This window comes from Zophobas morio, unplaced genomic scaffold, assembly GCF_036711695.1.
Source record: "Zophobas morio isolate AGI-343-1 ecotype UQ-CSIRO unplaced genomic scaffold, CSIRO_AGI_Zmor_V1 ptg000030l, whole genome shotgun sequence".
Lineage (NCBI taxonomy): Eukaryota > Metazoa > Arthropoda > Insecta > Coleoptera > Tenebrionidae > Zophobas > Zophobas morio.
This window is the reverse complement of record NW_026972135.1, coordinates 6,785,696-6,811,946: the sequence shown is the minus strand read 5'-3', so window position 1 is coordinate 6,811,946 and position 26,251 is coordinate 6,785,696. Positions and strand designations below refer to the sequence as shown.

General features: G+C 35.5%; 3 protein-coding genes across 4 annotated transcripts; all 3 read right to left on the bottom strand.

Moving 5' to 3' along the window:
- Nucleotides 1-312: 312 nt before the first annotated feature.
- Nucleotides 313-23,663, bottom strand: LOC135137978 (uncharacterized). Of its 2 annotated transcripts, none has more exons than XM_064067781.1 (3): nt 23,647-23,663; nt 5,720-5,859; nt 313-5,495 (listed from the first exon to the last, which is right to left on the bottom strand). In XM_064067781.1, exons 2-3 carry the CDS (start codon nt 5,825-5,827, stop codon nt 1,056-1,058), a joined length of 4,548 nt encoding a protein of 1,515 aa, XP_063923851.1. In that variant the 5' UTR covers nt 5,828-5,859; nt 23,647-23,663; the 3' UTR covers nt 313-1,055. The 2 variants fall into 2 exon arrangements, with proteins under 2 accessions (XP_063923851.1, XP_063923849.1); XM_064067779.1 differs by lacking the exon at nt 23,647-23,663 and adding an exon at nt 6,045-6,134.
- Nucleotides 11,684-17,728, bottom strand: LOC135138071 (uncharacterized). The gene is made up of 3 exons (XM_064067920.1): nt 17,585-17,728; nt 17,377-17,463; nt 11,684-17,100 (listed from the first exon to the last, which is right to left on the bottom strand). Exons 2-3 carry the CDS (start codon nt 17,428-17,430, stop codon nt 12,451-12,453), a joined length of 4,704 nt encoding a protein of 1,567 aa, XP_063923990.1. The 5' UTR covers nt 17,431-17,463; nt 17,585-17,728; the 3' UTR covers nt 11,684-12,450.
- Nucleotides 18,880-25,694, bottom strand: LOC135138458 (uncharacterized). The gene is made up of 3 exons (XM_064068432.1): nt 25,614-25,694; nt 25,319-25,451; nt 18,880-25,001 (listed from the first exon to the last, which is right to left on the bottom strand). Exons 2-3 carry the CDS (start codon nt 25,364-25,366, stop codon nt 19,698-19,700), a joined length of 5,352 nt encoding a protein of 1,783 aa, XP_063924502.1. The 5' UTR covers nt 25,367-25,451; nt 25,614-25,694; the 3' UTR covers nt 18,880-19,697.
- Between the last annotated feature and the right edge of the window lie 557 nt (nt 25,695-26,251).

Below are 26,251 nucleotides of genomic sequence, written 5' to 3'. Positions count from 1 at the left end.
AATCCAGAATTCAATCTATAAGGTAAATAAAAAACAAACAATTTACTTTAAATTACTTAGTTTATTTCAGTTGGTAATAATTGGGACAAGACTATATCTAGAAAAATTAATTTTAAATTCAGTAGGCTAATAATATGTAATAACAATAGCAATGATGTTGAGAAAAACAAAAACAGCTTTCAACCACTGTTAGACACATTTTCATTATTATAAGAACAATTTTCGTTAAAATTATTTTCAAGAAATTCCCCTACAATATAAAATGGTTAATTTAAATAAAAGTTTACATAATATGAGTACAATACAATTAAATAGCGGATAATAAAAGGATTTTCAAATAAGAGTAAAAGTAAACTAAGGAGTTATTTTTCATGGGTATAATTAATTAATTACAACATATAACTGTAAATGTCAAACTTCAAAGTATTGTTATTTACATCTAGTACAGTTTTAATTAAAGACATGGGACTATCTAACTACAATGTCGAATCTGTTTGCGTCAGATAGTTCTGAATTAATGAAATCATTAACCAAATTATGAGAAGTTTGTTCTTTACATTTTAATAATCCTCCTAAAGTGGAATTAAATTCTTGGGAATATCCAAAACTACCTTGGGAGGAGTTACACTTGAATTTCTGTAATCGTTTAAATTTATGGTTCATGAGCAGCAAAGTAGTTCATAGTCAGGGAAAGGAGAAAATTTATAAGGTTATTCTATTTATGAAGCAAGAAAAAGAGACTAAAGACCTTGTAATCCCTGTAAATTCGTTCTCCAAGAAAAACTATCAACAAACATTCTCCAAAATCAACAGTGGACCAGTTTGATGAAGAAAAGTTATTTATAAGTTGTATAATATAAGGAAGACAGTTATTTGCACTCATTTTCTTCTAGTCCTTATGGTTGGTGGCAAACGGACAACGGTGCTGTGACAAGTCAAAATTATCTCGCGATTCCCGGATTAAAATCTTGGTGTACTATATTGCATATTGTATTTTATTTGTAAAAAAGAGTTGTAATTGTTAGGGTATTTTCGTAAATGAAGTTGTGGCTTATTCATATTTCGCTTCCGCATTTCGCTAGATATTCGACAATTTCTTTGTGACCGTTGCAGGACGCTGCCTTAAGCGGTGTCCAACCATATTTATCAGCTCGATTGATTTCGGCCCCGTTTTTCACTAGGCATTCGACAGTTTTTTCGTGGCCCTTCGAGGAAGCCGTGTAAAGCGGTGTCTTACCGTTTTCATCAGTGCGATTAACTTCGCCTCCGCATTTCGCTAGATATTCGACAATTTTTTCGTTGTCGTTCGCAGAAGCTGCATAAAGTGGTGTCCGACCATTATTCCGAGGGCGATTGATTTTGGCTCCGTATTTCACTAGACATTTGACAGTATTTTCGCGCCCGTTCCTGGAGGCTGCATAAAGCGGTGTCCGACCGCCATTATCACCGCGATTGACTTTGGCTCCGGATTTCACTAGGAATTCGACAATTTTTTCGTGACCGAACTTTGAAGATGTGTAAAGCGGTGTCTCACCTTTATTATCAGCACGATTGATTTCGGCTCCGCATTTCGCTAGATATTCGACAGTTTTATAGTGAGCATTGGAGGCAGCTGCCTCAAGCGGTGTCTCGCCAAAAATGTCAGCGCGATTGACTTCAGCTCCGTTTTTTATTAGGTATTCAACGATTTTTTCATCGCCGTTCGAGGAAGCTGCGTGAAGTACTGTCCTACCATTTTCATCGGCGCTATTGGTTTCAGCTCCGCATTTCACTAGGAATTCGACAATTTTTTCGTGGCCCCTCGAGTAAGCTACATAAAGCGGTGTCTCACTAAAGTCGTCAGCACGATTCAGTTGGGCTCCGCATTTCACTAGATATTCGACGGTTTTTTTGTGGCCGTTAGATGAAGCTGCGTAAAGCGGTGTCCGACCATAGTTATCAGTATGATTAATTTTTGCTCCTCTTGTCACTAGACATTCGACAGTTTTTTCGTGACAGTGAAAAGTAGCTGCATAAAGAGGTGTCCAACCATATTTATTAGAGCGATTGATTTCGGTTCCTAGATCTAACAAACATTCAACGACTGCTGTGTGTCCGTTTTTGGACGCCAACGTAAGCGCAGTGTCATTATTCACTATAGAAATAAAATTTACTTCATCGTAATAAGTACTTAATTCTTTAGAAAAGACCGTTTTAATCGCATTCTCATAACCAAAAAAACTACTGTAATATAAAATATTAATTCTATCACAACAACTATGCAACTGTTTTGTTTGTGACATTTCTGCCTGTAGCAATTCCAGTTCCACACCTAAACTTTCACTGACTCGAGCATATGACAATGGCGTCATTTTAAATAACTCGTCCGGTTCTGACATGTTACATTTACTAAACAAGTGTAGCACTGCATTTAAATATTCCCTTGTTTCTAATTCCCCTTTAGTAAATTCGTAGTCATCGAGAGTGTACCGCACACTAGGTATTTTTTTCGAAAAGGAAATTTTTTTCACCAAGACAGAACTAAAATATGAAAAATCTCTATTTATCTTAGAACTCCTCACAGTCAGACGCGAATGTCTTTGTCCCCACGAACAAATCAAATGTAAGGCATTTCTTCCACCGACATCTTTCCTTGTTAATATTTTGTCGTCATAGCTCTTTAAAGCGGCAAAATTTCGGTACAAGACTGCAATGTGAACTGGTGAGTTTTTTGCCAACAACATATCAAAGAAAAATCGTACGTTGTTATACTTTCGATCGAAAAACCTATCTCCTGGTATAACCTCAAAATTTTTCGAGAAATACGCGGCAGTCAAATATTCCGCAAAAGATGCATGCACAAAAACCGGTGTGTTATTTTGTAGACCAGTTATAATACCGATGGTTTCGTATTCGTGAGTGCTGTCAGTGCCTTCTTGACATTTAATATCTTCGCAGTCGGAAAATATTAAGTCAACTGCGAGTTTTTCATAATGTGTTAAGATTTTTTCTTTGTCACTCTTAAAAACACGCCTTGAATAATAATCCTGTATATTAAGACACAATTTATTTCGGTAGAAAATGTTGAATTTCTCTTCAATAAAGTAATGATACAAATCAGTTAAGAGCCAAGAATCGCCAAATAATTTTAAATATTTGTCGTTATTTTGAAGAACTATCTCTGTGAGCATGAAAATTTGAAGTGGAATTCCTAAAATATCTACATGTTTTATCAAAGCAAAACTAGATTTAATTTTTCGAATAGCAGTTTCTATGTTGTCAGTTGAAATAATAGAGTTAAGACGTTTTCTAATATAATCTTCTTGTTCGTGCTCATTAAACTGACTTATGTTCAACGAAAATGTATTAAATTTTTTTTCAAGGAAAGATTTCAAGTGTTTTCTACTGGTAACCCATTGCATGAAACCTTGCTCTGATAACAAGACGATCAAATCTGATAGATCTTTCAAATATTTAGTATAAATTTCATCAAGAGCATCCCACACGTATAAAACACGCAGTTGATCGGAACACATTTTAAAAAATTCCTTATCGAACTTTCTAAGGGATCGATATTTTGTGTACGAGATGAATTTTTCAAATAAGTTTACATAATCGGATGTTTGACACTCTTCTAGTTGTTTAAAGAATAAATTAATTTCTTGAGGGCTAATAATTACCGTCCAGTATTTAGAAAAACACTTATTTTTTAAACTTTTTGCTAGCTCGGTTTTACCCATCCCCGGATCACCTACTACTAAATTAATCTTCTTCTTGATCTCGAAGGACCAAAATTCGTTTTCGCTTTTAGAATGATGAAGTAATTTATAATTTTGCAAATCTCCTACATCGCCTCTGCTCCGGATCCATTCTAAAATGTGGTTTTTAAGAAATTTGAAATAATGTACAGTTTTTGATTTTGGAGTTTTAGAGCATACTTTCTCAAATTCAGATTCGCCACATTTATTTTTACTAAAAATGAAAATTGAATCATTAGAACGTGTCCATTCTGGTTTATTTAAATAATCGTCGATGTTCCTCAGTTTAATATTTGGAAGTTTTTCTATTTCATTAGAACTATCTGCGCAATTTAGAATAACGACGGTATTACGATTAACATGTCCTAAATACTTACTATCTATAACATTTAACGACAAATACCTTTCGATGTAAGGATTAGGAAGAACTTCTTTTGCCCCGTCTACCAGGCGTGGACTGTCTATCATTTCTAAAAGATTGTTTACAATAATATTCTTCAAGAATTCTTCATTTCCTCCACATGCGTCTATCAGACTAAGCGCTGCTTTCCCTTGGAAGGAAATGGTAAAATTCTGCATTACTCTTTCATATAAACTGTGTTCTGATTTCAAATCCAACAAGTTCTGAAACACGGAGCGACCTTTCATCCATTCTCTCCATTTTCCTTCACCAAGCAACACGAATTTTCCATCGGGACAAAGTTGAATGGCTTTTTCGATATTTTCGTGTTCTTTTAAAATTAGCGGACGTTTCTCCATCAACCACAACAATTGCGCTAACACATTTCCATCTACATCTTCTATCTTGGATATATAATTAGGAGAAAGACGATGAAAAGATCTCAGTCTATTTAGTTCCTTGATATCAATATTCTTGTCCAAGTCGTCCCACAACTCTTTCACCACATCGCACTCGGTGTTTTCCAACAGCGTAATACCAAATGAACAAATCGCTTGTCGAAGAATTTTGCTTTTGTCGCTGACTGGACCAGAAATAAAATGTTCGACGTAAGGAGATAACAGACAAAGCGCAATTGCACGTTGCATCAACTTCCTGTCTAACTTTATTTTTGATCCTTCTAACATATCCCAATCAGATATAATTCTAACGTACTTTTCGAAGGTTTCTTGATTCGAACAGAATGTCTTCGTGAAGTTGTTCGCTGTTGATTTTTCAAGTGTTTCGAGACTTTGTTGGTTAGTGTATAGACTAAAGCTTTCAAGGAATGTCTTGAACTCTTGAAGTTCTGAAGGAGTTTCTCCATGATTTTCTTCTGCTACAATTCGAAATTTGTGGCAATAATTTATATCTTGAGAAACTTTCAAACAATCGTCAGCAATTTCTGTTTTATAACATTCTACGGAAAAATCTTTTCCACCTAGTTGAAATTTTGTGTTTTCAGAAACTTTAAATTTAAGGTTCGTGAACAGAATACATTGTTGTGGTTTCTTCTTTATCTCCTGGAACGATTTGAAATATTTCTGTATGCTAAAATCTCCCTTTTCGCTTGCTAGTCGGTGTATCCCTAAAGTTCCTGGATTGTTGATGTGTTTTAACTGCACTGCCTTTGTTTGCCTCCCCTTATCTGTCTCAATTTCTATTACGACATCATCAAATGCTCCAAAATTGGCATCGTTCGACGAAACGTAGAAGTTTTTTACTTTGTCGATGTTTACCATATGAAGTATGATGTTGGCAGTTATCATATTTTCGTACTTCTTCCCTTTGTCCGTCGTTCCAGGTCTTTTCCGAAAATTCTAAAATGTAATAAAAAATGCAAATGTAGCTGATGCACATCATGTAATTGTACAAATTCTGTTTACTTTCTCAGTTTAATTTTAATTTCAAGTTTTCCGGAATCTAACTTAGGTACATAACAAGCAATGACAACGGCAGCTACAGTTTTTGTAAGTCAGACCAGTTCGAGTTTTACTGGTATTTATGACAAATATATACTTTTATAAACTAGAATTTGTAATACCTTTTCTGTCGGAGATGGACTTCTTTCTGATTGAAACGTGGACGACGGTTTATCGGGTGATTGTTCATGGCGGAAATTTTTTTCTAAGCTTCCGGCTACGTCTTCCATAATGATGATTCCTCAATTCGTGAATACGCAGACTGAAATCAATTATAAAACATCATATTCATATTTAGATATTTTAGTGCCATCTGTTATAACACCAGTTCCTTTGTGTTTTGATTCTGTTGGTTTTACTAATATGTATACATTTTTAAAATTAAAAAGACAGTTTCGTCTATTTCCCGAAAAAACAAATCCATCTGATCATTTTTATTTTACTTACCCAAGCTTTTGACTTTTTCTGTTTTAATATTTTTCACAAGAAGTGAGTCACGGTTGGTTGGCTGTTATTCTGGAGTTGTTTTGTTTAAATTATTTTTGTAACTGAGCCACTGATACGATAAGACTGTTATCAGGGTGGAAATTGCATAATTGAGTGTTTCCGTCGGTAGCTAGCCATTTTATTTTGAAACAATAAATGAACAATTTAAAAAAAAATCATGTTCAGAATAAAAGACTTCATTTCTTACATAATTTTGAATATACTTATCTGACAATTCTATGGAGGAATGCAGTAAGCAGGTAGAACGATTTGCCCATTTACTTACTTAACATGAATTTAAATACTCGACAATTTTTTGTGAGGGATTATTATTATTGATTATGAGTAAAAAGCAAATATAAAACAGACAAAAAACTCTTTTTCTACTCCTATATATGAAAGTAGACTTTTTCCCATCGTTTACCCTTAACGAAAACATCATTTTCACTTCTACAAGCGAAAATAACCATGGACTGCTATGTGAAAAGTGAAAATTTAAAGTTTAAATCCACTGAAAATTTAAGTATCTTTTTTTTAATTTGATCAACTGTTAAGAAATGAAATATGACTACCTATTTAAATTGAAACTAAATTGATTAAAACTGATTAATAAATTTGAATAAAAATTAAACAAAAATGTTTGACGCAGCAAGATCTGCATACGTCTAAGCAACCAGTAGCGCTAGTCAAGTAGTCATATTGTTTATTCTAGGTGATTGTTTTATTTCGTAATGACATATTAGGTTTCAAATTGTGTTCCTAATTTATTGAAAAAGAAAAGCCATGTCTGATTCAGAAGAATCGCGTAGTTCCACACCACCTTATGTGATACAAGCAGCAACATCCGCTTCAAATGATATCTTACCACAAAAATCCCAACAGAGATATCAGTTTGTATACGAAAAATTTATAACTTGGCGGAAGGACAACCGAGTGACATCTTTTTCCGAAAATGTCTTGATGGCTTATTTCGGTACATTGTCAAACAGTCTGAAGCCCACCACATTATGGAGCATGTATTCCATGCTACGAAGTGCAATAAGTCTGAAACATGATGTTGATATTTCTAAATACATAAAATTAAAAACTTTTCTAAAAAGGAAGTCGACGGGTTTCAAATCTAAAAAGGCAAAAGTATTGAATTCGGAACAAATTCAGTTGTTTCTCGATAAAGCAAATGATGAAAAATTCTTGTTCACGAACGTAAGTTGAGTTGAGGTTGTGTTTTATAATGTTTCATACTAGACTATTTGAAGGTTGCTCTAATATTTGGGATCTGTGGAGCCTGTCGTTCACATGAATTAAAAGATTTAGAAATTCAAGATGTTCAAGATTTAGGAAGCGCTTTATTTGTGACTATTCCAAAGACAAAAACAAATTTACCTCGTTCATTTACAATTGTTAATACCCATTATAAAATCTGCAAGAGATACATCAATCTTCGTCCACAAGGAATAGACAATACGACTCGTAGATTTTTTTTGAATTACCAACACAACAAGTGCACCCGACAAGTTATTGGAATTAATAAATTTGCATCTGTTCCAAAAGAAATTGCTAAATTCCTCAAATTACCAGATTCACAGTTATATACTGGCCATTCTCTAAGGAGATCTTCCACGACACTTCTTGCAAACATGGGTGCTAACATGACTGAAATAAAGCAGCACGGCGGATGGAAATCGAGTTCTGTAGCTGAACAATACATCGAAGATTCGATTACTAACAAAATTAATAGAGGGAAAAAATTTTTTGATTCATTATAGATTAGCAAAGAAAATATCGGAAGTTTACCACCTATTGAGGGTTCGTTGTCACCTAAGGAGACAGAAATAACAGAAGCAGAGGTTCCTCCTGCATCACATGCACTTGAAGACAATGTGCCTTCATCAATAATTAATAAAAAAGAAAATAATGCTAAAGCAGCAGGTGTTGTACATAATTATTATAACTGTAATTTTCAATATATTACAAAATAAAATTTCCTGAAATTTATATGTAGTTAGGTATGTTTTTTGTCGTAGAAAAAATAGCATTTACGACTCGAACTGAAAGTCAATTTTTTCGTTCGTTGAGTGTGTTACACTCGTCGCTGCGCGACTCGTGAAACAATACTCAACTCACGAAAAAAGTATGACTTTCACTTCTTGTTGCAAAATATACTATTTTAAATTGCTGTGTTCTATTATTAAATCTATTTTTTATTAAATTCAATAAGATAAAAATGATTATTTGTGCTTTAAGTATAGAGTATTTTACACCGTCGACACGTCACTTTTAAAAACAAAATAAAAAGACTGAACAAAAATTAACAAAGTTTGCAATTTTCAATCAGCCCCGTAGCTACGGGGGGGCAAGATGGGGCTGAGCCCCCCCTAGCAGTTGTGGTTGCCCCCCCCTGGAAGACTTACACATTAAAAATTTCAATTTAGTAATAAAATTTCAATATAATGCCGATTGCTGAAGCATATTTACTAGCCCCACCCACCCGCCCTTTATTTTCTTACAGGGTATATTACTTGGCAATATCACTCTAACGTTAATTTTGACCGTGTAAAAAAAGCAACTGCCATGTCACATTTTATTCCATAGCCTACTACTAAACATGCAAAAAAATAAATATTATGAATAAAGAGGTACGTGCTCGTAAAAGCTTTAATGAACTTTAGGAAATATAACGCAAAAATACAGAATACAAAAAAACGACAGCTCATTACTTTTTTTTACAATTATTCATGTGTTCTTGTTTGTTGTCATGGCAAACCTATAGGGTTGCCCTCTTCTAATAGATCTAGCACTTCCCCTCGACCCGGGGTTGTGCTGGATCTAGCCGCTCCGTGAAGGAACCATGTTTTATACTTGCTAGACCCTTGGTGAAGATGTCACCGATCATATCTTCCGAAGGGACATGTTGTATAGTTAATGAGTCATTCTTCACCACTTCTCTGATGTAGTGATGTCTAAGGTCGATGTGCTTACTCTTCGCATGATAGACCGGATATTGAGCCAGTCTCAATGCGCCTTGGTTGTCACTAAATAGCACCATTTGTGACAACTGTGCGAACCCTAACTCCAGCAGGAACTTCTGGATGAAAGTGGCTTCTTTGGCTGCTTCTATTAATGCCATGTATTCAGCCTTTGTAGATGATAATGCCACAGTCTTCTGTTTCCTGGAGTCCCACGGAATGGGTCCCTCTGCTAACATGAAGACGTATCCAGTATACGATCGTCTGTCAATAGCACAATTTGCCCAGTCGCCATCTGTGTAGCCTCTTACAGGATCGGGGCAGTTTGTATACACAAGACCATAGTTCAGAGTACCCCTCAGATGTCGAAGCACTCGCTTCGCTGCTGTCCAATGGACCTTGCCATGACAGTTATTGAACTGTCCCAAGGAACTCACTGCGTGACTGATGTCAGGTCTAGTCGTGATGGCCAAATATGTCAAGCCACCTATCAATTCGCGATACGGGAAATTCTTCACTTCTTCAGCGGTCGTTGGTTTGACGAGCTTTGTCTGCGGATCCATAGGAGTTGATATCGGGTTGCAATTCTCCATGCCGAAACGTTTGAGGAGGTCTAAGATATAGCCTCTTTGGTGCATAGTTATCTTTGACTTCTCAACTTCAAACTCGACTCCCAAACAATAGCCAGCATTACCGAGTTTCTTCGCTTCGAACTCCTTGCACAATTTTTCTCGAAATTGCTTGATTCTGTTAGAATCTCTTGACATTATCAGTATGTCATCGACATAAATAACAACCATCGTTGCATCTTCCCCTCGTCCAACACAATATACGCACGGATCGGCGTTGGTTGGAATCGCACCAAGTTTTCGCAATACCTTGTCCAACATCATATGCCAGCTTCTACTCGACTGGCGTAGGCCATACAGGGACTTTTGTAGGTGACAAATTTGCTCGCTATCCCTAAAGTCTTCCAACATTCTTGCGGCTTTCTCGCCGACTACACTTCATCGGCCTCGTTTCTGTATGATAGACTCAAGAATATTAGCTAGATTGGTTGGAGGTCTCATGAAGACCTTCTCTTCGAGGGTACCATTCAGGTAAGCATTCGCTACATCGAGCTGTTCAATCTTCATGTCGTGAATTGCTGCCAAGGATACGAGCAGATGTATAGAGCTCATTCTAGCTGCAGGAGCAAACGTCTCAGTAAAATGTACACCTGGCTTCTGGTTAAAACCTTGTGCCACTAATCTGGCTTTTCTTTTATCTAGCATACCATTAGATTTGTATTTATTTCTCAAAATTATGCGACTCCCGATGATCTCTTCTCCATTGGGGTACTGTACCCTCTTCCAAGTATCATTTTTAACAATGCTTTCTACTTCTTGGCAGATAGCTTCAAACCATTCGTTCGCATCGGCACCGTTCAATGCTTGTTCTAATGGAATTTCGGAAAGAAAACCAAATACTGGTGCTTCGCTTGCCAACGTGGTTTCTTCTGTTCTGAGGTTGTATCGTTTTCGAGGTCTTCCCTTCAAGCCAATTCTTTCGATTCGCGGACGGCCTGGACCACGTCTAGTTGATGCCACTTCTTCTTGATCGAAATGTTCATTCTCGGAACCCTCTTCTTCACTTGCTGCTCTCTGGTCGCTATCTTGGATTTCTTGTCGATTGTCTTCGATCATAGGATCTATGGGAACGTCGATCGTGGAAGAACGAGATCTTCATAGTCATCATTCAACTTTAAATCTACTTTCTCTATAAATTTTACTTCTCGAGCTATGTATACTCTTCTCTCTTCTGGGAACCATACTCTAAATTCCTTGACTTCTTCTGAATATCCGACGAAAACGCCTTCCTTACATCTTTGTCGGAACTTATCTTGATTTGGTTTCTTCTGATGACATAAAACACGACAACCAAAAGTCTTAAAATAGCTAACATTGGGTTTCTTGCCCGTCCACAACTCAAAAGGAGTCAAGAGGTACGTGCTCGTAGAAGCTTTAATGAACTTTAGGAAATACAACGCAAAAATACAGGATACAAAAAAACAACAGCTCATTACTTTTTTTACAATTATTCATGTGTTCTTGTTTGTTGTCATGACAAACCTACAGGGTCGCCCTTTTCTAATATCTAACAATAAACTCAAACAAATTGGTTGTTACCTAGTGTTTTTGGCCACTGCACGAATTTTTGGATCCAGTACAGCTGTTTGTGAATCTACATTCTCTGTTTTAACCGGAATAAATCGTCCGGTGCGTTCAATGACGCATCAAAGATTGGCAAACTTGGTTTTTCTGGCTTTTGAAAAGTACCATACCAATTCTTTGGACTTCGACAGGATTTTACGAAAATTTTACAATTATTTTAATGTTCTTTCAAAATCTAAAAACTGAGAAAAAATAAAGTAGTATTATTAAAACATGTATATATATTTACATGAAGCCCCCTCTGTCGACAAACTTGCCCCCCTAAATAAGTTTTCTAGCTACGGGGCTGTTTTCAATATGTAAAATTGTTAGCTTTTTCACGAAGGTTTATTTTCACATGTTGTCAAATGACTAGCTGTGGTCAAAATGTGATGTTTACAATCCAAAATTCTATCAATATGGTAAATAAAAAAACAAACAATTTACTTTAAATTACTTTATTAAAAGAACAATTTTCGTTAAAATTATTTTTAAGAAATCCCACTACAATATAAAATGGTTCATTTAAATAAAAGTTTACATAATATGAATACAATACCATAGCATAATTTTATTTACAATATGCATACAGTATAATTAAATAGCGGATAATAAAATGATTTTCAACTAAGAGTAAACTGAGGAGTTATTTTTCATGTGTATAATTAATTAATTAAAACATATAACTGTAAATGTCAAACTTAAAATGATTATTATTATTTACATATACTCGTATTACAGTTTTAATCAAAGGCATGGAACTTTGCCAACGTATCATTTTATTTTTATTAGTTAACCTATCTAACTACAATGTCGAATCTGTTTGCGTCAGATAGTTCTGAATTAATGAAATCATTAACTAAATTATGTGAAGTTTGTTCTTTACATGTTAATAATCCTCCTAAAGTGAAATTCAATTCTTGGGAATATCCAAAACTACCTTGGGAGAAGTTACACTTGGATTTCTGTGGTCCAATCAAGGGTAAATATTTTTTAATAGTTTTAGATTTATATACAAATGCTCTATTTATGTTCAGCACTTGACACACACATCTGAAAAATATCAACGGCGGTGTGACAAGGCAAAATTATCTCGCGATTCCCGGATTAAAATCTTGGTGAGCTTGTATTTTATTTGAAGGGGGGAAGGTGTAAGATATGCAACCCACGATATTGTAATTGTTAGGAAATTTTGGTAAATGAAGTGACTTATTCATCAGCGCGATTAACTTCGCTTCCGCATTTCGCTAGATATTCGACAATTTCTGCGTGACCTTTGCACGACGCTGCCTTAAGCGGTGTCCAACCATTTTTATCAGCTCGATTGATTTCGGCCCCGTTTTTCACTAGACATTCGACAATTTTTTCGTGGCCCTTCGAGGAAGCTGCGTAAAGCGGTGTCTTACCGTGTTCGTCAGTGCGATTAACTTCGCCTCCGCATTTCGCTAGATATTCGACAATTTTTTCGTTGTCGTTCGCAGAAGCTGCGTAAAGTGGTGTCCGACCATTATTCCGAGGGCGATTGATTTCGGCTCCGTATTTCACTAGACATTTGACAGTATTTTCGCGCCCGTTCTTGGAGGCTGCATAAAGCGGTGTCCGACCGCCATTATCACCGCGATTGATTTCGGCTCCGGATTTCACTAGGAATTCAACAATTTTTTCGTGACCGAACGTGGAAGCTGTGTAAAGCGGTGTCTCACCTCTATTATCAGGGCGATTGATTTCAGCTCCGCCTTTCACTAGACATTCGACAATTTTTTCGTAACCAAACCCGGAAGCTTTGTCAAGCGGTGTCCAACCTTTATTATTAGCGCGATTAATTTCTGCTCCGCATTTCACTAGGCATTCGACAATTATGTGGTCGCCTTTCGAGGTAGCTACGTAAAGCGGTGTCTTGCCATGTTTATCAGCGCGATTGATTTCGGCTCCGCATTTCGCTAAATATTCGACAGTTTTATAGTGACCATTCGAAGCAGCTGCCTCAAGCGGTGTCTCACCAGAAATGTCAGCGCGATTGACTTCAGCTCCGTTTTTTACTAGGTATTCAACGATTTTTTCGTCGCCGTTCGAGGAAGCTGCGTGAAGTACTGTCCTACCATTTTCATCGGCGCAATTGGTTTCAGCTCCGCATTTCACTAGGAATTCGACAATTTTTTCGTGGCCCCTCGAGCAAGCTACATAAAGCGGTGTCTCACTAAAGTCATCAGCACGATTCAGTTGGGCTCCCCATTTTACTAGGCATTCGACGATTTTTTTGTGGCCGTTAGATGAAGCTGCGTAAAGCGGTGTCCGACCATAGTTGTCAGTATGATTAATTTTTGCTCCTCTTGTCGCTAGACATTCGACAGTTTTTTCGTGACCGTGAAAAGAAGCTGCATAAAGAGGTGTCCAACCATATTTATTAGAGCGATTGATTTCGGTTCCTAGATTTAACAAACATTCAACGACTACTGTGTGTCCGTTTTTGGACGCCAACGTAAGCGCAGTGTCATTACCCACTATAGAAATAAAATTTACTTCATCGTAATAAGTACTTAATTCTTTAGAAAAGACCGTTTTAATCGCATTCTCATAACCAAAAAAACTACTGCAATATAAAATATTAATTCTATCACAACAACTATGCAACTGTTTTGTTTGTGACATTTCTGACTGTAGCAATTTCAGTTCCACACCTAAACTTTCACTGACTCGAGCATATGACAATGGCGTCATTTTAAATAACTCGTCCGGTTCTGACATGTTACATTTACTAAACAAGTGTAGCACTGCATTTAAATATTCCCTTGTTTCTAATTCCCCTTTAGTAAATTCGTAGTCATCGAGAGTGTACCGCACACTAGGTATTTTTTTCGAAAAGGAAATTTTTTTCACCAAGACAGAACTAAAATATGAAAAATCTCTATTTATCTTAGAACTCCTCACAGTCAGACGCGAATGTCTTTGTCCCCACGAACAAATCAAATGTAAGGCATTTCTTCCACCGACATCTTTCCTTGTTAATATTTTGTCGTCATAGCTCTTTAGAGCGGCAAAATTTCGGTACAAGACTGCAATGTGAACTGGTGAGTTTTTCGCCAACAACATATCAAAGAAAAATCGTACGTTGTTATACTTTCGATCGAAAAACCTATCTCCTGGTATAACCTCAAAATTTTTCGAGAAATACGCGGCAGTCAAATATTCCGCAAATGATGCATGCACAAAAACCGGTGTGTTATTTTGTAGACCAGTTATAATACCGATGGTTTCGTATTCGTGAGTGCTGTCAGTGTCTTCTTGACATTTAATATCTTCGCAGTCGGAAAATATTAAGTCAACTGCGAGTTTTTCATAATGTGTTAAGATTTTTTCTTTCTCACTCTTAAACACACGCCTTGAATAATAATCCTGAATATTAAGACACAATTTATTTCGGTAGAAAATGTTGAACTTCTCTTCAATAAAGTAATGATATAAATCAATTAAGCGCCAAGAATCGCCAAATAATTTTAAATATTTGTCGTTATTTTGAAGAACTATCTCTGTGAACATATATATTTGAAGTGGGATTCCTAAAATATCTACATGTTTTATGAGAGCAAAGCTAGATTTCACTTTTTGAATCGTACTTTCTATATTGTTAGTTGAAATAACAGAACTAAAACGTTTTCTAATATAATCGTCTTGGTCATACTCATTAAACTGATTTATGTCCAAAGAAAATGTATTAAATTTTTTTTCAAGGAACGGTTTCAAGTGTTTTCTACTGGTAACCCATTGCATGAAACCTTTCTGTGATAACACAACAATCAAATCTGAAACGTCTTCCAAATATTTAGTAGAAATTTCATCAAGAGCATCCCACATGTAGAAAACGCGCAGTTGATCGGAACACATTTTAAAAAATTCTTTATCTAACCTTGTAAGAGTCTGATATTTTGTGCCCAAGATGAATTGAAATAAATTTGCATAGTCCGATGTTTTACACTCTTTTGATTGTTCAAAAAATAAATTAACGTCTTGAGGGCTAATAATTACTGTCCAGTATTCAGGAGAACACTTATTTTTTAAACTTTTTGTTAGTTCAGTTTTACCCATCCCCGGATCACCTATTACTAAATTAATGCTCTTTCTAAATTCGGACGACCAAAATTCATTTTCGTTTTTAGAATGATTAAGTAATTTATAATCATGCAAATCTTCGACATTGCCTCTGCTCCGGACCCATTCTAAAATGTTGTTTTTAAGAAATCTGAAATAATGAATCGTTTTTGATTTTGGAGTTTCAGAGCATATTACCTCAAATTCAGATTCACTACATTTAGTTTTACTTATAATGAAAATTGGATCATCAGAAGTTCTACATTCTGGTTCATTTAAATAATCGTCGATGTCTCTCAGTTTAATATTTGGAAGTTTTTCTATTTCATTAGAACTATCTGCGCAATTTAGAATAACTACGGTTTTAGGATTGACATGTTTTAAATACTTACTATCTATAACATTTAACGACAAATACCTTTCGATGTAAGGACTGGGAAGAACTTCTTTTTCCCCGTCTAGCAGGCGTGGACTGTCTATCATTTCTAAAAGATTATTTACAACAATATTCTTCAAAAATTCTTCATTTCCTCCACATGCCTCCGTCAGAGTAAGCGCCGCCTTCCCTTGCAAGGAAATGGTAAAATTTTGCTTCACTCTTTCATATAAATTCTGTTCTGATTTCAAATCCAACAAGTTCTGAAACACGGAGCGACCTTTCATCCACTCTCCCCATTTTCCTTCACCAAGCAAGACGAATTTTCCATCAGGACAAAGTTGAATGGCTTTTTCGATATTTTCGTGTTCTTTTACAATTAGCGGACGTTTCTCCATCAACCACAACAATTGCGCCAACACATTTCCATCTACATCTTCTATCCTGAATATATAATTAGGAGAAAGACGATAAAAAGATCTCAGTCTATTTAGTTCCTTGATGTCAATATTCTTGTCCAAGTCGTCCCACAACTCTTTCACCACATCGCACTCGGTGTTTTCCAACAACGTAATATCAAATGAACAAATCGCTTCTCGAAGAATTTTCCCTTTGTCGCTGACTGGACCAGAAGTAAAATGTTCGACGTAAGGAGATAACAGACAAAGCGCAATTGCACGTTGCATCAACTTCTTGTCTAACTTTATTTTTGATCCTTCTAGCATATCCCACTCAGATATAATTCTAACGTACTTTTCGAAGGTTTCTTGATTCGAACAGAATGTCTTCGTGAAGTTATTGGCTGTTGATTTTTCCAGTCTGTAGAGACTTTGTTGATTAGTGTATAGACTAAAGCTTTCAAGGAATGTCTTGAACTCTTGAAGTTCTAAAGAAACTTCTCCATGGTTTTCTTCTTCTAGAATTCGAAATTTGTGGCAATAATTTATATCTTGAGAAACTTTCATACAATCATCAGCAATTTCTGTTTTATAAGGTTCCAAGAAAAAATCTTTTCCTTCTAGCTGAAATTTTGTGTTTTCAGAAACCTTAAATTTTTGGTTCGTGAACAGAATGCATTGTTGTGGTTTTTTCTTTATCCCTTGGAACGATTTAAAGTATTTAAGTAAGCTGAAGTCTCCGTTTTCGTTTGCTAGTTTTTTTAAGGCCAAAGTTTTTGCATTGCTGCTGTGTTTTAATTGGATTGCTCTTGTTTGGATTCCCTTGTCGGTCTCCATTTCAATAACCACATCATCGAATGCTCCAAAAATTGAATCGTCCGACGAAACGTAGAAGTTTTTTACTTTATCGTTGGATATCATGTGAAGTACGACATTGGCGACTATCATATTTTCGTACTTCTTTCCCATGTCTGTGGTTCCAGCTCTTTTGCAGAAAATCTAAAACGTAATAAAAAATGTAAAAATGTAGGCTAAATTTATAGAATCAGTTTTCAAATATTCGAAAAACAATGTTTTATAAGAAGTAAGAAAACAAATACAATTAATTAAGTTCATTTTTTTAAATTGTGCCCAAATAACTATTACGTTTGCACATATTCTTTCTATTTATTTCTCTTTGTTAATCAGATTTCTTAAATTTTTACTTGCATTTTTATGTTAATGTTACTTCGATTTAAATATTTAGTTTTATAAAATGAAAACTGTAATACATACCTTGTCTGTAGCAGATGCATTCCCTTTTTCTAAGCTTCCGATTACGTCTTCCATAATGACGATTTTTGACTACGTAAATACGCAAATCTGAAAATAAATTATAAAACACGATATTCATATCCCGAAAGAACAAATAATGAAATGTGTGATAGTTTGAATCCCTAAATTGAATCTCAAACTCGCTAGTGGTAATTTTTATTTAACTTACCTACACTTCCAACAGTTTTCTCTTCTAATATTTTTCACAAAATGTTATAAACTTGTCGACTTGACAATAATCTATAACTTAGCTAGTCACTATTAATTTGTAAATTCGTGGTTGATTAGCTGTTATTTCTGTAGCTATTTTCTCTTTAAATCATTTTGCAACTGATCCACTGATACGATAATATCAGTGTTGAAATTCCATGAATTGATATTTTCTGAGGACGGGAACTTTTATTTGACGCAATAGATAAACAGATTAAGGAAATGATGTTCAAAATAAGGGGCTTTGTCGCTTTATAGATAATTTTGGGCATATCTGAGAATTCTATGAATAAATGCACTGAGCAGGATTTGTTGAATTCCTTGCCGAAGATGGATTTAAATACTCAACAATATTTTTTATCAAGAACAAAACAAATAAAATTTAACAAAGCATTTTGGTGTGTTTTTTGAGCTTTTTGAACCTTTGAACCATTTGAATGGTTTAATTGAGAAAATGTGAATTCAATTTGGACTTCCTTTTTATAATAAAATTGTGTTTATTTATACTTTCGGTGAAAATTTGCCATCAAATTGCGGCGCGATTCTCATTCATTGATTTTATTGGCATCTTAATCCCTAAAGTACATATTATAGATGTATTTTTCCAACAACAAGTTTCATAATTTTTTATCGCAAATATCGATCCCAACCCGCTTCTAAAGCTGTCTGTAATAAATAAATAGGATTATTATAATCCTTTCAATTTTACAGTTATCTTAATCCAATATTTACTGTTGTTGAGATCACACGGTACTAGTCGTTAAAGTTATTTGGGTATTAACTTTTTTACAAAATTTAAGAAATTAGTTGCGTACTTTATTTTAATATAGAAAGGAGAAACCAATTAGAGCATAATGATGCAGTAAATAAATTAAAAAAAAATGGTCTGCTATTATTTGGATAGGATGTTCTTCGCCATTAAAGCGCTGTTTATGGCTATATATTTCGGGATGGTTTACATGTCGAATGAGCGACTGTGATCCAAATGTATTGGTTCAAAAACCAGAATTCAATGTAAAAGGTAAATGATAAACAAACAAACAATTTACTTTAAATTAATGTATAATAACAAAATTAGCCAATAATAAAAAAATTAATAAAGATTTAAACCATTATTGTCAAACACACATTCATTATTAAAAGCACAATCTCGTTAAAATTATTTTCAAGAAATTCCTCTACAGCATAAAATGCTTTATTTAAATAAAAGCATACATAATATGAATACAATACAATACAATAATACTGCTTATAACATAAGGATTTTCAAATGACTTACTGAGTACAGTTTCAAACTTGTTTGCGGCAGATAGTTCTGAACAAATGAAAAAAATTAGTGCATTAATCTTTGGAACAGTAATTTCAAAATTACCCGTTAAATGAATGTAGAGTTGTGATGTTTACTTTAGTCCATGTGCTAAGATTTATTATTACCCTGTGGATCCCAAAACAGGTCGAATAAATTGTCAGGAACTTTGCTTTAAGGTGTTGGAGTTGAAACAGATGAAACAGCAGAAAACATTCAGGATTAGTCACATTGACATAAGTGACTTCATGAGTAATGAAAAACACGAATTTGAAAGTATGTCTTAATGACAATAAATAAATGTGGGTACTGATAACATATTAAATGTGATCCCGAACTTAAGTCATATTTATGATCAAGGTATAATAAGGGCTATTAAAAAAATGAAAAAATTTCTAGTTTTTTAATTAGATTGTTCTTCTGTGTCTAATTGCCATGTTGGATCGTTATATGTGGAATACAACAACTTTATATCAAGAATGATACGTAATTGTGGGGTACCTCAGAGTTCCACTTCAGGTCCTCTACTATTTTTAAAATTTTTTATAAACGATCTGAGTTGTGATATTAAATCGAGTCATTTATTATAGTCTGATGATTTTAAAATTTAGAGAATAATTGAGAATGAATATGATTGTGATATTTTACTTGAAGATGTAAACGTAGTTTCTCGTTGATGTAAGGAAAACCATTTACTTCTTAAATGAAAAAAATATTAGTTAAGTGTATAAGAGTTTCAAAAGATTCACAATTTTCTGTGTAATGATCACTTTTTTGCACCATTTGCCGTTAAGTAGGTTACAATTTCTTCATGGTCTCGACAGGAGGCTATATAAAGCGGTGTCTCACCATTGTTATTACCACGATTGACTTCGGCTCCGTATTTCACTAGGCATTCGACAACTTTTTCGTGGCCATTACAGGCAGCCGTGAAAAGCGGTGTCTTGCCATCTTCATCAACGCAATTAACTTCACCTCCGCATTTCGCTAGTAATTTGACAATTTTTTCGTGCCCGTTTGAGGCAGCTGCGTAAAGCGGTGTTTTACCATCATCATCAGCTTGATTGATTTCGGTTCCGCATTTCACCAGGTATTCGATAATTATTTCGTTGCCTTTCGAAGAAGCCACGTAAAGCGGGGTCATACCACTGGTATTAGCACGATCGATTTCAGCTCCGGATTTCACTAGGAGTTCCACAATTTTTTCGCAGCCGTTCGAGGAAGCAGTGTAAAGCAGTGTTTCACCATTTTCATCAACTCGATTAATTTCGCCTTTGTATTTTATTAGATATTCGACTATTCTTTCGGGATTGTTCGATGAAGCTACGCAAAGTAGTGCCTCATTAGCTTCATCGGCATAATTAACTTCGGTTTCGCATTTCGCCAGATATTCGGCAATTTTTTCGTGGCCTTTCGAGAAAGTTGCCTTAAGTAGTGTCCAACCATCATGATCAGCGCGAGTGATTTCGGCTCCGCATTTCACTAGATATTGGACAATATTCTCGTGACCTTTCGACGAAGCTACGTTGAGCGGTGTCCAATTGTATATATTAACGTGATTGATCTCGGCTCCAGATTTCACTAGGAATTTGACAATTGTTTCATGGCCGTTTTCAGAAGCTGCGTAAAGCGGTGTCTCACCAATTTCAGTGGTACGATTGACTTCGGCCCCGCTTTTCACTAGGCAGTCGACAGTTCTTTCGTGGCCGTTCGAGGCAGCTGCGTAAAGCGGTGTCTCACCAATTTCAGTGGTACGATTGACTTCGGCCCCGATTTTCACTAGGCAGTCGACAGTTCTTTCGTGACCGTTCTCAGAAGCTGCGTAAAGCGGTGTCTCACCAATTTCAGTGGTACGATTGACTTCGGCCCCGCTTTTCACTAGACAGTCGACAGTTCTTTCGTGGCCGTTCGAGGCAGCTGCGTAAAGCGGTGTCTCACCAATTTCAGTGGTACGATTGACTTCGGCCCCGCTTTTCACTAGGCAGTCGACAGTTCTTTCGTGGCCGTTCGAGGCAGCTGCGTAAAGCGGTGTCTCACCAATTTCAGTGATACGATTGACTTCGGCCCCGCTTTTCACTAGGCAGTCGACAGTTCTTTCGTGACCGTTCTCAGAAGCTGCGTAAAGCGGTGTCTCACCAATTTCAGTGATACGATTGACTTCGGCCCCGCTTTTCACTAGGCAGTCGACAGTTCTTTCGTGGCCGTTCGAGGCAGCTGCGAAAAGCGGAGTCCAACCATTAATATTAGCACCATTGATGTCGGCTCCACATGTCACTAGGAATTCGACGATTGTTTCGTGACCGTTCTCAGAAGCTGCGTAAAGCGGTGTCTTACCAATTTCAGTGGTACGATTGACTTCGGCCCCGCTTTTCACTAGGCAGTCGACAGTTCTTTCGTGGCCGTTCGAGGCAGCTGCGAAAAGCGGAGTCCAACCATTAATATTAGCACCATTGATGTCGGCTCCACATGTCACTAGGAATTCGACGATTGTTTCGTGACCGTTCTCAGAAGCTGCGTAAAGCGGTGTCTCATTATTAGTATTAACCTTATTGATTTTGGCCCCGTTTTTCACTAGACATTCGACGATTTTTTCATGACCGTTCGAAGAAGCTTCGTGAAGCGGTGTTTGACAAAATCCATTAGCACGATTGATTTTGGCTCGTTGTTCTAACAAACATTCAACGACTGCTGTGTGTCCATTTGCGGATGCGATCATAAGAGCAGTGTCATCGAACTGTTCACAACTAAAATTTACTTCGTCGTAATAAGTACTTAATTTTCCAGTGACAACGGTTTTAATCGCCTTGTCATAACCAAATATACTAGAAAAATATAAAATATTAATTCTGTCACAATAACTATACAACTGATCAGTTTGTAACATTCCTGACTGTAACAATTCCAGTTCCGCACCTAAACTTTCACTAGGTATAGCATATGACAACGGCGACAGTTGAAACAGTCCATCCAGTTCTGTAATCTTACATTTATTAAACAAGTGTACGACCCCATCTAGATATTCTCTTGTTTCTAATTCCTCTTGAGAATATTCATAGTCATCATCATCAAGTATGTATTTCACACTACGTACTTTTTTGCGCAAGACACGTGAAAATCTTTTTTTCTTCTTAATCACTACAGTTCGACGGGAATGTCTTAATCCCCACGAACACATCAGATGTAAAGCACTTCTTCCACCGCCATCTTTACTTGTTAATATTTTGTCGTCAAAGTCGTTTAGTGCGTTAAAATTTCTGTACAAGACTGCAATGTGCACTGGTGAGTTTTTGGCCAACAACATATCAAAGAAAAATCGTACGTTGTCATATTTCTCATCAAAAAATGTATCCGCAGGTATAACTTGAAAATTCTTCGAAAAATACACTGCAGTCAAATATTCCGCAAAAGATGCATGTAAAAAAAGCGGTGTGTTATTTTGGAAACCAGTTGTAATCCCGATGGATTCGTATTCGTAAGAAGTGTTGTCTATATCTTCTTGACATTTAATATCTTCGCAGTCGGAAAATATTAAGTCAACTGCGAGTTTTTCATAATGTGTTAAGATTTTTTCTTTGTCACTCTTAAACACACGCCTTGAATAATAATCCTGAATATTAAGACACAATTTATTTCGGTAGAAAATGTTGAATTTCTCTTCAATAAAGTAATGATACAAATCAGTTAAGAGCCAAGAATCGCCAAATAATTTTAAATATTTGTCGTTATTTTGAACAACTATCTCCGTGAGCATGAAAATTTGAAGTGGAATTCCTAAAATATCTACATGTTTTATGAAAGCAAAACTAGATTTAATTTTTCGAACAGCACCTTCTATGTTGTCAGTTGAAACGATAGAATCAAGACGTTTTCTAATATATTCTTCTTGTTCATCCTCGTTAAACTGACTTATGTTCAACGAAAATGTATTAAATTTTTTTTCAAGGAAAGATTTCAAGTGTTTTCTACTGGTAACACATTGCATGAATCCTTTCTCTGATAGCAAAACAATCAAATCTGATACGTCTTCCAAATACTTAGTAGAAATTTCATCGAGGGCATCCCACACGTAGAAAACACGCGCTTGATCCGAACACAGTTTAAAAAATTCTTTGTCTAACCTTCTAAGAGATTGATATTTCGTGTCTAAGACGAATTTTTCAAATAAATTTACATGATCTGATACTTTACACTCTTCTGATTGTTTAAACAATAAATTAACTTCTTGAGGGCTAATAAGTACTGTCCAGAATTTAGAAGAACACTTATTTTTTAAGCTTTTTGTTAGTTCAGTTTTACCCATCCCCGGATCACCTACTACTAAATTAATGTTCTTCCTAAACTCGGAGGACCAGAATTCGTTTTCGTTTTTAGTATGATTAGTTAATTTATAATTTTGCAAATCTCCGACATCGCCTCTACTCCGGACCCATTCTAAAATGTGGTTTTTAAGAAATTTGAAATAATGAACAATTTTTGGAGTTTTAGAGCATACTTTTTCAAATTCAGATTCGCTACATTTATTTTTACTTATGATGAAAATTGGATCATCAGAAGTTCTACATTCTGGTTCAACTAAATAATCGTCGATGTTTCTCAGTTTAATATTTGGAAGTTTTTCTATTTCCTTAGAACTATCTGCGCAATTTAAAATAACGACGGTATTCCGATTAACATGTCCTAAATACTTAATATCTATAACATTTAACGACAAATACCTTTCGATGTAAGGATTGGGAAGAACTTCTTTTTCCCCGTCTATCAGGCACGGACTGTCTATCATTTCTAAAAGATTATTTACAATAATATTCTTCAAGAATTCTTCATTTCCTCCACATGCGTCCATCAGAGTAAGCGCTGCTTTCCCTTGCAAGGAAATGGTAAAAGTCTGCATCACTCTTTCATATAAATTGTGTTCTGATTTCAAATGCAACAAGTTCTGAAACACGGAGCGACCTTTCATCCATTCTCTCCATTTTCCTTCACCAAGCAAGACGAATTTTCGATCAGGACAAAGTTGAATGACTTTTTCGATATTTTCGTGTTCTTTTAAAATTAGGGGACATTTCTCCATCAACCACAACAATTGTGCCAACACATTTCCATCTACATCTTCTATCTTGCATATATAATTAGGAGAAAGACGATAAAAAGATCTCAGTCTATTTAGTTCCTTGATGTCAATATTCTTGTCCAAGTCGTCCCACAACTCTTTCACCATATCGCACTCGGTATTTTCCAACAGCGTAATATCAAATGAACAAATCGCTTCTCGAAGAAGTTTCCTTTTGTCGCTGACTGGACCAGAAGTAAAATGTTCGACGTAAGGAGATAACAGACAAAGCGCAATTGCACGTTGCATCAACTTCTTGTCTAACTTTATTTTTGATCCTTCTAGCATATCCCACTCAGATATAATTCTAACGAACTTTTCAAAGGTTTCATGATTCGAACAAAATGTCTTCGTGAAGTTATTGGCTGTTGATTTTTCAAGTATTTCGAGACTTTGTTGGTTAGTGTATAGACAAAAACTTTCAAGAAATGTCTTGAACTCTTGAAGTTCTGAAGGAACGTCTCCATGGTTTTCTTCTTCTACAACTCGAAATTTATGGCAATAATTTATGTCTTGAGAAATTTTCAAACAATCATCAGCAATTTCTGTTTTATAAGGTTCTAAGTAAAAATCTTTTCCGCTTAGTTGAAATTTTGTGTTTTCAGAAACCTTAAATTTAAGGTTCGTGAACAGAATACACTGTTGTGGTTTCTTCTTTATCTCTTGGAACGATTTGAAATATTTGAGTATGCTAAAATCTCCCTTTTCGCTTGCTAGTCGGTGTATCCCTAAACTTCCTGGATTGTTGCTGTGTTTTAACTGCACCGCCTTTGTTTGCCTTCCCTTATCTGTCTCAATTTCAATGATGACATCATCAAATGCTCCAAAATTGGCATCGTCAGACGAAACGTAGAAGTTTTTTATTTTATCCATGTTTACCATATGAAGTATGATGTTGGTAGTTATCATATTTTCGTACTTCTTTCCTTTGTTCGTGGTTCCAGGTCTTTTCCAAAAATTCTAAAACGTGTTAGAAAATGTAAATTAACTGAATAAAAGACACTCGCTATTAACATATTAAATGTACAAACGCTAACTCAGATTTTGTGAAATTTTTAAACCTCCGAAAACTATTTGTTGAAAATATTTACCTGAAAATGTACACACTTTTTGTTAAATCAAGATTGGAATATGGATTATTTCCAAATTCTTATCTTGACTAGTTTCTAAAATCAATTTTAGATCTGTTCGATTTGTACTGGCATTTATAGAAAAATAATTCTTTTGTACTAAATACTTGGAATTAACAACTTTTCATAAACTAGAAATTGTAATACCTTTTCTGCGCAAGATGTGTTCCCTTCCGGTTGAATAGCGGACGACATTTCGTCGGTTGATCGCTTCGGTATAAATTTTCTTCTAAGCTTCCGGCTACGTCCTCAGTGTTGATGAGTCTTCACTACGTCAAAACTGAAAATCAGTCATAAAGCATGAAATTCATGTTTATAGCGAAAGTCGGACAAAATATATAGTTTAGTGTGATCTGTTACACATGGTTTTATTGTTTTGATATATGCTACAAAATTAAAGGAGCAAAACTCAACAAGTTATCTCACAACAATTCAAAGTTACCCGACTGATTTGTGATTACACAGCAATTATGTACAAAATAAATCCGGCGCAATTTGGCTGTACTTTCGTGGACTGAACTGATTGAATAATAATCGTTCCTGAAGGTGGCATCAGTTTATAATCGTGAGTTCCGCTTCTAGGCTGTTCTGTAGCGAACGCCGTTCGGCCGCGTCATCGACGATGAGTCATCATCGCCATACATACTAAAACCCATTAGCGTCGTACCGGACGGTATGGGTTTATTTCATAACACCATATTTTCAGCCATAATGACCAATATATATGATTATAATTATTTGGTAGCCAACTATGTAATAATGTTTTTGCTAATATACAGTATTTCTAGTTGTTATTTTTATTTAACTTACCTAAGTTTTTAAATTTTTTTCTCTTGCAATGTTTTTCACAAGAAGTTATAAACTTATTGTCGACTTGTGATCTTATAACTTCGCTAGTCAAACTTTTACTTTATGGAGTCACGCTTGACTGGCTGTTTATTCGGTGGGGTGTACTTTTATTTGACGCAATAGTTAGACAAACTCAAATATAATATACTTTATTTAAACGTATATGAGGTGTAAAAATAAGCGACCTTATCTCTGTACACATATTTTGACATTTCTGAAAATTCCACAAGG